The 13,235-nt window shown below is 41.3% G+C and overlaps 1 protein-coding gene across 3 annotated transcripts in view; it reads right to left on the reverse strand.

Annotated features, from left to right (window-relative positions):
• The window catches only part of ap3b1a (adaptor related protein complex 3 subunit beta 1a), a 56,905-nt gene that overhangs the window by 27,871 nt on the left and 15,799 nt on the right, over positions 1-13,235 (reverse strand). For all 3 annotated transcript variants that reach the window (XM_013909632.1, XM_013909626.1, XM_005720110.2), the window contains 13 exons: positions 10,011-10,193; positions 8,976-9,125; positions 7,390-7,487; positions 7,196-7,250; positions 7,042-7,113; positions 6,787-6,849; positions 6,552-6,684; positions 6,333-6,442; positions 6,045-6,221; positions 5,039-5,225; positions 4,231-4,361; positions 2,919-3,060; positions 1,745-1,919 (listed from right to left, as the gene is read on the reverse strand). In XM_013909632.1, the coding sequence (XP_013765086.1) occupies positions 1,745-1,919; positions 2,919-3,060; positions 4,231-4,361; positions 5,039-5,225; positions 6,045-6,221; positions 6,333-6,442; positions 6,552-6,684; positions 6,787-6,849; positions 7,042-7,113; positions 7,196-7,250; positions 7,390-7,487; positions 8,976-9,125; positions 10,011-10,193 (1,676 nt within the window). The remainder of the gene's footprint in view (positions 1-1,744; positions 1,920-2,918; positions 3,061-4,230; positions 4,362-5,038; positions 5,226-6,044; positions 6,222-6,332; positions 6,443-6,551; positions 6,685-6,786; positions 6,850-7,041; positions 7,114-7,195; positions 7,251-7,389; positions 7,488-8,975; positions 9,126-10,010; positions 10,194-13,235) is intronic.

Below are 13,235 nucleotides of genomic sequence, written 5' to 3' on the forward strand. Positions count from 1 at the left end.
GCCTACAGATTTCATTTGCTGCGAACAGGAAAAAGTGATATAAATCACTGTGGGCCTGATTAGGCCCTGCCTGAAATGACTGGGCCATAATGAGGGCATTATGCTGTGTTTGTTGTGGAAGCACTGGGGTGAGCTGCTCTAATTACCATGTGTATGTGTGTGTGCGCGTGTTTGTGTGTGTTTGAGCACTGGGGTGAGTTGCTCTAATTATACTCTCTAATGGAGAGAACAGGGTCAGCCGCCGGCCTGTCACACAGTGAAATCAGGTACATTCGGTGTGAGTTTGTGTGTCCATGAGCAAATGAAGTAGAGTGCATAAGAAACTAAATTTGCTAGTGTGTAAGAGAGAGTACGTGAGCATACTCAGTAGTAATGACTCAAATCTCATTCACTGGTAACACCGGGCTGTTAAATGACCAATCAAAAGTCATTATCCATTAGCCATGTAAATGTGGGTTACGCTACTGGAGGAAAATTCTCATTGATTAGCTTGTTAATGGAACTCGAGCTAACAATATTCCAGCAGTGCTGCCATCGTGTGTGTGTGTGTGTGTGAGAGAGAGGGAGATGGTGCATATAGAGTGTAACAGGTGTGTATGTTTTTTTCCCTCCATGTGAATCTCCCAGAAGACTTTAACTAGAAACATAAACGATCAGGCAAAGGATTCTGACCACTGACAGGTGACGTGAGTAACACTGATCATCTCTTCATCATAGCACCTGCTAATGGGTGGGACAACACATTAGGGAGTAGGTGGACATTTTGTTATCAAAGTTGATGTGTTAGAAGCAGAAAATAATTGTCAAGCATAAAGATTTCAGAGTTTGACAAGAGCCAAATTGTGATGGCTGGACGACTGGATCAAAGCTTCTCCAAAACTGCAGCTCTCGTCAGGTGTTCCTGGTCTGCAGTGGTCAGTATCTATGAAAACTGATCCAAGGAACAGTGCTAAAAAACACAAACTACAGTCATGGGTGGCCAAGGTCGCTGGCCCGTGTTGTCCGATCCAACAGACGAGGAGCTACTGCAGCTCAAACTGCAGAAAAAGTTCATGCTGGTTTTGACAGAAAGATGTCAAAATACACAGTGCAGTACAGTTGGTTGTGTATGGGGCTGCGTAGCTACAGACCATTATAATGTTTGGTTTTTTCCTTCTAAGAGATCCACTGGATTTAGTTTCCATGCCCCTCGCATATCTTAGAAGTAGATGAGACAAAGACTCTGGCACAAAGACCATGGCTTCGAGCTGGACAACTGCTAGGCTTTACTCCGGTATCCATAAACATGCCAGTTTGAATACAGCTATACCTTTTTTTAAGTTGAGATTTTACAACATTTTCTGATTGTCACATTTTGTTTTGAATGTCCTTTTTTAAATGTGATTGAGCAAATTTTGCATCCTCTATCCACACTATAGGTGCTAATGTAAATCCTGACATATCAAGTCTGAGGGGTTTAGTGGAGGAAAGCTACAACTGAGCATTAAGAACTGTAACTGTGAGTGGGCTGTGATGAATAATATAAACTGCTGAATCTTTCAACAGATGGAGTTTGCTCGGATGCAGCAGAATCGTGGGCACATTTGTTGCTGACTACGTGTTTCTGGCAAACACACACCTGCTTAATTAGCAAAGCCAGAAAGAGAAGAAGAGAAAGACGCAGGTAACATCTGGACACGCCGCCTTTGCAGGGAAGAAAAATTATGCTTTCAGATTGTGACAGACAGCAGGGATTTCAGTGTACCTGTCACCAGCAGGCTTGCTTTTCTTCTGCGGTGCTTTCTTGGTCTTTTTCTTCTTCTTTTGATCTGATTCAGACTCACTGGAGCTCTTTTCAGATCCACTGGAGCTTTTTCCAGAATCACTGGAGGTCTTCTCTGAATCCTCACTGCTTTCCTCCTCGCTCTCACTGCCCGATTCTGTACAGACACATGGACACTGTACATATTAAACCCAAAACAAATCAGACTTTATTCTTTGCTGAAATTTCCTTTCATATTACTTATGATCATAATTTCTTCAGCAACAGCCACTAAATGTACTGACAGTCAATTAGCACCTTTTAGTATGCATTTATAGCTTTTGGGGGGGGGGGGACCATTTCCACCTGTATATCAAATACAAACGATTTTTGTCATTTTGTTTATCAATTACCAGCCTCACTGTTTGCTGCTGACTCTGATCTGTGCTGCAGCTACTACTTATTTCTGAAGGCCCCTCTTTAAGTTTTAGTTGGTTGTTTTGCAACTGCACGTGATGAATGAGGGATGGATCTAAAACTTCACTGGCTAACAGCTTGTCAATCATCAGGACTCTGAAATGACTGCTGCTCAACACTAATATATTCCAAACCAAAAGCACAACAACATCAAATGTTGTTCAGCTCAAATTTGTAAATTCTCAAAATGATCAGTTAGCCAGACCTGGATAAACATCAGAAAAATAGACGGAAGGATAAAATTAGAGACACATTTCTAAAATCAAACACTTTTGAAAACACATCAAAATGAAAAATACATTAACAAATCTGTATAGTTTAATGTTATTATGCTTGTGTTATGCTTGTGTTGTGTGTTCTGTTTTGCTTGTGTCTACAAAACTGCTGATCCTGCATCTCAGATTTGATTTGATAAATGGTAAAAAAAATAAATATAAAAATGGATGCATGGATCGAGAACCATACACACAGGAAGTTTTAACGCAGTGAAAATTTTGCTGTGCTTTACACCTCCAGCTTCTAAACAAGATACCAAACTTTGATATGCTTTGCCCCGTGCAGGATAGTCGGATCATGGCCTCAAATAACGAGTGTGTCACTAAATCAACCAGTCATGCTAATGTTGGTTATGCTAATAACCAACAACATTAACTTAGCTTCATAAAAGGGGAAACTTTAAATCGGACAGATAGAAACAAACCTTCGCTGCTGCTGCTGCTGTCTTCACTTCCACTGCCGCTGCTGTCGGATCCTTCCTCCTCTTTCTCATCTTCATCATCTGAGTAGAACTTGTCAGATTTAGGCTGTTTGGTCTTCCCAACGATTGGTGCCGACTCTCTCAGCTAAATGGACACAGCAGAGGGAAGATGGACCGGTTAAACTACAGAATCCAAGCCTTGCAATTTAAGGATGAGTTAGAATCTATAAAAATCGGATTCCTAACACGTAACAGAGGCATGTTCACATTTTGCACGTTGTGTAGCTGCTGGTCGCTCCACACAGGCTTCCTAAATGTACTCAATTAAGCAAAACCAGCAGTGGCTTTTTCAATTAAAGGAGTTTTTAGCAGTATGTTGTCACCACCAAATCCCCAAATATGTTTCTGCTAAAGCTCAGACTTAAGTTTGTTGACACCACCGCTTTATTGCTGCTTATTGTTGTATCAGGAGACACACAAAGTAACAGTGATAAACCTGAGAGAAAATGCTAAAGCAATAATGTCCCTCACAAAATAAAAACTAAACACAAGAACAATTCTATAAAGGTTGTAAATGATCATGCTTAAAATATAAATAAATCTTTTCTACGTTTTCTTTTCTATATTTTCTGTGTTGCTCAGTCATTGGTTGACTGATAAAATGTGAGAAAAATGCACCACTTCATAAATCCTCACAGAATAATCTAAGGTGCTGCACAAAGACCAAGTATGCAGCAAATGAGAACTACTTTGAAGTGTAATTTGAAAACAAGAATAAAGATTTGCAGCTGGAAATTAGGAAAACTTGTCACCTTTAAAAACAGTCAGTTTGGAGTTCCCCTCCAGTCAGCCAAGTAATAGTTGGAAGTAAAACCAATGATCTTCTCATTTTTTCCTGACAAATGCTTCATAATGTTAACAGAGAGCCTATGACTTCTAGAATCAGGACTGAGATGTGGTGCATTCTCTTTCCTCCCCTAAGGGCATGAGTTTCCTCACATTTGAGCTAGTTTTGAATGTCTGATTTGGCTCACGTTTTTCTTTACGCATCTTGAATACTGCAAATATGATGAGGAGTGTGTAAAAGGCAAAAAAGCAACACATCTGAACTTGTCATGTAACATATACACACACTCAGTGTGTTGTGTTTTTGCAGAAAATTTGTATTCAAAAAACCCACTGTGAAAAACACAACAACAAAAAGTGACCGCATTAAATATAAGTGAGTCCAAAAAAACATTTTTAATGCGTAAAATAGTCTCCTGAATTTTACACATCTGGTGCGTAAAGACGTTTAGGAAGGTGGATTTCTTACTGGTTCAACAATCTCCACGTTTCTCACAGACTGGTCGGGAGCAACAGCAGGCCAGTCTGGGAGCTCCTGGTACCCAGTGGCTTTAAGGTTAAGACTGTGGGAGAGAGTGCCCAGCTGGTAACGGTCTCGATCTGAAAGTATCAAGAAGAAAAATTATGGGGGAAAAATAAAAAAGTTTTAAAAAAAAAGTTTAATAAGTGGTGGAGAAATGGGATGGGGCAGCAATGACCTCACTGTGTTCTAAATGAAGGAAACAGCTTATAGTGGCATCTTCTCCACCAAGCACCGTCACCTCTCTGTCTATGATAACACGTGATCACACTCCCTGCTCTGCCTTCCCAAATGGCGGCACAAGAAGACAATCAGTGCGTGTGCTCTGGGAGGTGTGATTTGCCAACCACAAAAAAGGACTACTTCTGAATATTAAGAATGACAGAGGCCGTTAACACATTCATAAACATCCAGTGCAAACTGAGCTGGAATTTTAATGTTGTAGAAGGCAGCTTTTCTCTGGTGTCAAGCGGGGGAGAGAAAGAAAAGACAGCTAAATGAGAAAGCCGGAAAAAAGGTTAGCATGAGCTCAATAATTTACCCATCTCATTAGTGTGAGGTAAAGGTTTCTGACCTAACTGCCCTTCAGAGAGACACACACACAGAGCAGAATAATAAAACCTCAGCCTGAATCAACTTTGCATACTGCAGGAAATAGAGCCACTAGGTTTGAAATAGATGAGCAGCTAATATGTATTCAGTGATGCGGGAGAGGAATGAAATTTAATCTGAAAATGGAAAAGGTATTTAAAAGTACCTTTGAAGGCAGACTCGAGCCCCGGAGCCGGTTTGGGGGCCAGTAAGATGCGTCGAGCGTACTTGCTGAGCGCACCGCTCTTCTCGTTGGGCACTATCAGCTGCCGTATGAATCGTGTTCGGTCTCTGATGTCGTAGTTCTGGTCGTATTTGCCGAGGTTCAGGATGTACTGGGTCAGCAGCTTGGTCTGGGGACAAAAGTGTGGGTGTTTCAATGCTTCATGTACTTAACCAGCAGGTCCCCACGAGATTAGAAACTTGAAGGGAGACCAACCCAAGACAAGTCAAGCACAACAAAAAATGTCAAGGAAACAATTCAAGTATTTAAGAGGAAGATGAAACCAGTTAAAAATAAATAAATAAAATAATTAAAAATATATCATTAGAGGTGCTGTTTTGGACAGAGCTGTGGAAGCATAAAGCAGACACGTTTCTATAACATCCAACTAACACTTTAGAAATCAATGAACTCTTTCAGTGATGCCTGCAAACCTGGTGTACAACCAGCTGAACTGAGCCAGGAGCAAATGTGAGTTTCGCTCATCAACAGGCAACTCCTTCTCCACAAGGCTAGAGTCCTTACTTCAAAACCCCCGTCTCACCCAAGCACAGGGAGACAGAGCACTTGCACCAACATAAATGATTTAGGTAGACATAAAAACAAAATCTGCTCCTGTCGTGACAGCAGCATTATCGCCCCAATCTTTTACTGAATTGTCATTACAAGGAGCAAGAGGTGTGATAATGTGCTTTGAGAAAGCAGCGTCTGGGCTCATAAAATCAGCTCACACACCAATTTTACCTCATCTGACTCAATGGGTCTGCAGACACCAAGTGGCTCTAGAAGATGCACTACATTAAAACTGCTTCACAGCTCTGTATTTGAAATGGGTATTTAGCAATGAGTTGCAACTATTCGCACATAAAGCTCTGTAAACGGTTACACACACACACACGCACACGCACACACAGAGCCTTGATTTTTCTCTGCATGTCTTATTTTGCACCTGCTTAGAGTTGGTTAGGTAGAGCTTTGCAGCTAGATTGACAGTCTGCAGCTTGACGATGTCCTCCTCTGCTGTGAACGTCTTTGCCATCTTGCGCAGTACATCGGGCGCAATCTTTGGCACCTTCTCGCAGTACTCTCCCATCAGCCACAGGATGCTGGCTCGGGCCATGGGAACCTGCAGTTGAGGGTGACATATCAGAGACAAAGAGCAGCACCTGTCACAGTGTTATTTCAGACACAATGCTCCAGTGATAACTTTCACGAGCAGCACAATCATGAACCGTACAGTGACGTTATCGAAGAGCTTGGCCATGTGTTTGATGATGTCACCGTGCTGAGTGGGTTGAGTCTGAAGCAGCTTCTTGATGACCACGATGCTCTCGGCCACCACGGTCTCTGGAGAACCGAAACAAGTCTTCACAAAACTGGACAGAGCCGACATCTCTAATGACGAGCTCAAAGTGCAAATATGGACTCAGGTAACTATTCAGTGAGGGCTTTTTACCGTCTCTATTAGAAAGCAGCAACACCAGACCGTTGAGGCATGTGTCCGTCACCTCAGAGATGTTGGTGGCGCACCTGCCGATGGCCTGGATGGTAGCTGCTGCGAACGCCTTGTCCTGACTCTTCACGTAGGTCTTGGAAAAAAAAAAAAAAGAAAGAAAGATCAGATATACTCAGTGTAATACCCCAATTGGAAAGTAGGTAACACATCTTATCACACAAAGAAAACAACAAACCTGGAATTCTCTCAGAATTGTGGAGATGTTAGCTTCATTAGCTAGATTGGTCAGGATCTCCAACTGGAAAAATCATAAACAGAAAGGTGACTGTTGTTAGGTTCACGAAAAGGTCAAAGAGGCTCAAAAGCCAATATGGCAGTATTTAAATGTGTCAAGCTTGTACATAATATTATACTATTACACATAATACTAAGCTCAGTGTTCTTATTTGAGCTTACATGTACATAATGCAGAAAATAAAACAGGGGCTACCTTTAGTGTTTTGATATGCGTGGCATCTGTCGATCTCACATAGAAACTCTTAATGAAGGGCTCGAACATCCCCTGTTTGAAGAGAACTCGTGTTACTACACAGGCTGCATCAACCCAACACACTCTCATCCCTCTGCTATCCATGAGCACTCACCTTTCTCTGTATAGACATCGTGGCGATGTTCTGAAGCACAATGTACTGCACTTCTCTGCACACAACAGCAAGAAGACAGCACATTCAGACATGGACATAGTCACTAGCAGCAAATACGCAAATGCTGTATAAATATACACACATATATATGTATCATTATTATTATTATTATTATTATTATTATTATTATTTACCTGTGGCTTCTCAGGAGTCGAACCAGTGACTTGGTGACAATACTGACTTCATGTTTAGGAGCCAGATGCCAGTAAAGCTGAGCAACAGCCATCACTACCTAAAAATATCAACCCAATAAGATAATAAGTAGATTATCTCACAGCATCTTATTAAAACAAACTTGTTACTTTCTGTCTGCTCACACTAAAATCATCTTCCTTCACATGCATTTGCTCAGGCTCTACACCGGCACTCTCAAAGAGACTCTAAAAGTCATTTTTCAGAAGCGCTTTAAATAGCAGGAGGACGTGTGTCCGTCGTTGCAGGCACAATGAGAGGCTTCGGGCGTCTATGAAGATTGAGGATGTCACCGTGTTGTCGTGAGTAAAGACACAGCATGTCACATTTTAATCAACACTTTCATTTGGGAGCATTTTTCCTTCCCGCTGCTACATAGCGACAGAGACCTTGAGGCTCCTGGATGATGGAGACCCGCACTCACTCTGGTTTTTATCGCTTTTATTCAGGCTTGTGTGGCGCATTAAGACAGGTATTCTCGTGTCTTTGTGTGTGTGGCGTGTTCTTTGTATGTAGTTCACTTTGAGTGAATGTGTTATTGCACATAAATGTGTCCTTCCAGGGTTACAACAGCATTAGCTGATGTGTTCAGTAGGCAACAGACACAAAGAGACGCTGTGTTTCCTACTATGTCCATCAACTTTGGATGTGTGTTTATTCGACTAAAAACAGTCGTATTAGTCTATGCATGTTTGCATACCATTAAAAAAAGTGCCATAATAATGTGTGAATGGAGCCTGTAACTTGTTTATGAGGGGACTGCTTCTACAGATGGTGTTACAGTTTGTTAGCCTGACGTCTGAATCAAACAGGTCTAGAGGTCTGTCTGTGACAGGCAACCTCTGGTCTCTCACTTCCCAACTGATCAGGGATGATTGTTGCTGAATGTTGCCCACTGTCTCCAGATGAAAAACACTGCATGATCATTTTGGCTGCTAGAAGGCTGCTGCAGTTACCTATAATTCCTACACACTGCAAACACTCGCTATATTCTCTCCAAGCTATACTGAAACTTGAAACGAAGAATGTTCGCCTTCAAAGTAAAAGTAAAGTAAAGTAAGTAAATTAAAATATGTGCTGTGGCAATATTTTAACAACTACAGCAATCACAAAGAGGTTTTTGGTGCAGTACTGTATACCTCTTTGCCACCAATTTCATGCTTCCAGCAACCTTCAGCATCCACCCATCAAATGGTTGCAGAATATACCCTTTTCCCCAATGACCAGCTGTTACCGACTGTTCTCCAGGCCTGCATGAATAAAACCTTTGCAACTCATTTCATAGAGACTTGGCATATAACTATAGACCAGTGACACTGTTTTAACAAAAACTAAAACAGTAAATTTACCTCCTATCTTTCTGCAGATACCGCCCGACTGCACCTCACACTGATGCTAATCAATCAGCGATACAGATTCTTATTGATGGAGCATGAGTTACCATGGCAATGTGAACCACATTAGTAACCATGAAAACCCAGGGTTAAACCTGAACTTGTGTCTACATGTCAGCGTTTGAGTGACTCACAGCGGTGTTCCTGCTCTGCAGTAGAGGTTTGGTGTTCCTGAGCAGCAGCCTGTGATCTGGATCCATGATGTAAGGCTTTGCTTCTGTCTGGTCTTTTTTCTCCTCAGAGTCAGAGTCATAGAAGGCTTTATTCTCATCAAACTCAGCACCCTGAAACACAAGCATAGTACATCAAACTAATGCACAAAACTATTTTAATAAAAATAACCCTCTAACAAAATTACAATTAATGATTTTTATTGGATTCTTGTGAACTAAAAATGCCCAGCCCTCAAGCTGAAGGAACACTGCCTTTTTAGTCTTGTTGGAGTGCTTGGTTGGTGAGATGCATCTATAAACTGTACATGTCCTCAGATATGTCCAATTAATTCATAAGTAAGACTGTCATAAAAAATGAAGCACAAACATGTGGACTGTACTATTTGTCAGATAACTCCATTAAACTGTGTTTTAATGCTCTAAGTTTATGCTTTTTAACCTGGATGTTTATAGAGACTGACTCTCTTTCGGAGCTGGTGTTAAGTGGCTATTCCAGGAACTGCCATTTTTGGCACGGACCACTTTGACAGATGTGCTGACACAGGCAGCTGTGACCAACTGTCTGCTAGGCCTCACTTCCTCTAATTTAAGTCACTGAACTGGTGATCTCGAGTGCATTTAAGCTCATGGTTCACTTTGGAGAATGCTTAAAAGGCAATAGCTATCAAGTAATGTAGTTTGGTGTGAAGTACAAGGAGAGTTATTAGTCTGTTTGATAGCACTAAATAGCCTGTGCCCGTGTGATGCACCCATGCAGTTTATAGATGCAGTGTGCTAACCAAGCTTCTTAGCATAATCCAACCCTGTTGTCTTAATATGGTAACTTCTGTCTCCAAAAACATAACAGCAGTCAACTGTTTCACAAATGTGCAGTCCAAAAAAAAAAAATCAACAGGTGGCGTCACACTGGCTTTGCACATCTTTTACATACAGTCTATGTAACTGATACTTTACAAATGTGAATCACTATTGGTTTTTGGCCCATGAAACCCTTACCTCCGTCCAGGGACTGGTGAACTGTGTCCTGGCATAGCGGGTCAGCATAGAGATGATGACCACCTGGCCCCACTCCTCCACATCCACCAGCAGATTACACAGTTTTCTGTAGTTCTTGTGGATCAGATCAATGCGATCTGGGCACACCTCCTCAAAGGCCATGACCACACTCCCAGCCACCAGCTATAGAAAGGATCAAAATTAAAACAAAGAACAGAGAGAAGCAAACTCATGAGGAAAATGTTCCCCCCCCCCCCCATTTATTTCACTCCACTGTTAACATGTGAGTTAATGAGGGTTGTATAGATTTGTTAAGCAAATTGTTTTGTTAAGCAAATTGGCTAAGCTGCAATATACACAAACTCTAGAGTAATAAAACACTGGTTAACAGACGTGACCCTGGTTGCAAAGTATTATAATTGCACTTTCAAAAAAGCAATGGCAATTTACAGCTTTGATTAAAATACACAGTTCATCCTGTAAGCAGTTAGTTGATAATTGAAAGTAAATTGTTTGCACTTAAAAACATAAGTTTTCTACTGCTTTGTGTTTGAGAGAAGCCCATCAGTCAGAGTGTTTTTCTCAAGCAAAAGTGTTCAGTTCATGTGGAAAGCAGGCCAAGGAGGAAGCAGCAGCTGAGAGATCCAATAATCAACTATGCTTTATTGGTAAAGGGAAAAAACCCATTTGACTGTTGCTCACCTCCCACTCCCACCATCACCCAACTGCCTGCTGCCTCGCTGACGGACTGCAAGGCTGAGTGAGTGACACGGCAGTGTATTAATATGCAAACAGCATTATCGCAGGCAGGTGAAGATGAAGAGAAAGGGAGCAGAATTCAGTCTTCCCAATTAAAGCCTTCTGGCCCCTGATGGCCCTGTGGGAACCCAGAGCATTTACCCATCAGCACTGTCATGAGCCTGCATTGATTGTGTGAGTGTGAGAGATGTGCATGTGCATAGCTGCCGTCTGTAGATTCCCACAGAAATCACACACAAACAAGTATGTTTTACTATACTGCAGTGCTGTATATATAGTTATATTTCATGATATGCACAGGAATTTTATGTATATTCAAGGAATGACACGGCGCTCCGGACAGTGATTAATGTACTAAGGCCAATAGTAACACACACAGACACATGCATAATTCTAACTTTCATTTTTCCTGTCTTGATTATTCCAACTCATTTTTCATGTGCATTTCTCAGTCCTCCTTTGCATGTCTTCAAATAACCCAGAATGCAGCAGTTAGGCTGCCAACAAAAAACAACAGATACTCCTGTCACCCCTATTACTGCTTCACTTGCTTTTAGTGAAATTCAGAATTTTAAAATGTTATTACTTACATCAGTGTATCCAGAAAGTATTCGCAGCACTGTGTAGAATTATAAGGTGAAAAATGAATTTAATCAATTTTGGAAAAAAGGCTGAAACATGATCAAATGTGGAATAAGTGACGCACTTCTAATACAGCGGATACACTGTACAAAGTTCTATAATGCCAGGCTCCTGTATATAGAGCAAAACTGTTGACAACTCTTTCCAGTAGTCAGCCTGTTCAATCATCAGGTCCACACTCTGTTTTAAATACAGAGGCAACCACACCTTTGAGGTTGTACCGCTTAAACTTTCTGCCGTCATCAGCCCACCGGGTTAACTGAATCTGGTCTTCAACAACTGCTGAAAACTAATTATTATACTTTAGCTTTTACCTAATGTTTCACCCATTACTTTTAATTGTAGTTCACACAAAAATCAGTTTGAAAGTATAACCCTAAACCATGTTTCACTATATCCTATCATCATCATCATCATCATCATCATCATCATCATCATCATCATCATCATGAGTCTAAATGGAACTTTAAGAAAAAATAATTAGTTAAAGCCACAAAAATTAAATCATCACACCTCTATCCAATCATTTCAGAATTTAAAAAGAATTTAAAGCACTTGTACAACCACTGTAATATATAGAAAGACGTTCCAATGAAAACTATTCATAGAGTCTGACCGGTAGCATGAATCTTTTCAGCAACCTTCATTTAAGCATCAGTGTCAATAACATTTTACAGCAGACTAACTTAGTCAAAGCATTTAGTAAAACATGGATTTTTAAGTATGTCTGTGTGTATTTTTGTCTTCTTCTGACCCTCTCCTGTCTCTGAGGCTATTAAAAGCAACACTCCTTAGCACGTGCATCCTGCAGCAAGGCTTTGTGCATTCTCTACCAACTTCCCCCATTAGACACAGCTCCAAGGTAAACTACATGCACCATCAACAAAACTGACACCCCAATCTATGGAGTTCATACACCTCCTCCCCGTCCCCTACCTCGGCCATATTATCTACCCTGCATGACAAGCCGGTAATGGAAAAATCACACTAAGCAAATGGTTCTTCTAATAACAATAAATTTCCTATAAAATTATGAAGGGCTCAAACCGTTTCCTTGCATCTATTTTGCTATGAATTCTAATTAGGGTGCCAGGAAGGCAGAGTGCTGGGTCATCACGTCAGAGACAACGCGCGCCTTTTTGATTGATGGCCCGGTGTGGGGTCGGCCTATCCTCCCTCTGCTTACTCTCTTCTTTCTCCCTCCCTCCCTCTCTCCTTTTTCTCTTAAATTAATGGGCATCTCACCTAGCCCCTAATCATAGTACCCCCACTGCCACTCCCCCCCAACTGCTCCTCCTTTCTCTTCTCATTTCAATTTTGCAGAAGGTGCATGGGGGAGAGGACGGGAGAGATCGATCATTTATCTTGTAATGGCTGGATAATAGATCCATCACGGTAAAACAGCTGCACAAACTCCTGTGTTGTCTCTGTCATCAGGCCTTCCCATTTTCTCTTTAAACCATCCTGCCTATAAGCAGCCCCCCCACCCACCACCACATGTGTCACAGCCATTTAACCAAAGAGGCACATCTGTAAAGGTAAATGTCAGCAGGCCTGGACAACGCCATAGCCTGAATGATAACCAAATGCTTCCATCTCCCACTAACACCATTGTAATACCAGTTCAACAGCTTTAAGCCACACAGCTAACTTAGTATGAAGAAAAACTGTGCAACAAATTGAAATCTGACTGAAAAGCTGCCAGAAAAACGTAAGGTTCCAATAGAGTTGTTGTTAAAAACTGAAATTTCGATAGCTTTATAAATACAAAATATGTTTTTCGTTATGTAAAACCAGATCCGTAACCCTGCTGTATACGCTGAC

Source organism: Pundamilia nyererei, unplaced genomic scaffold, assembly GCF_000239375.1.
Source record: "Pundamilia nyererei isolate P.nyererei 1_Seehausen unplaced genomic scaffold, PunNye1.0 scaffold00002, whole genome shotgun sequence".
NCBI classification, from domain to species: Eukaryota; Metazoa; Chordata; class Actinopteri; order Cichliformes; family Cichlidae; genus Pundamilia; species Pundamilia nyererei.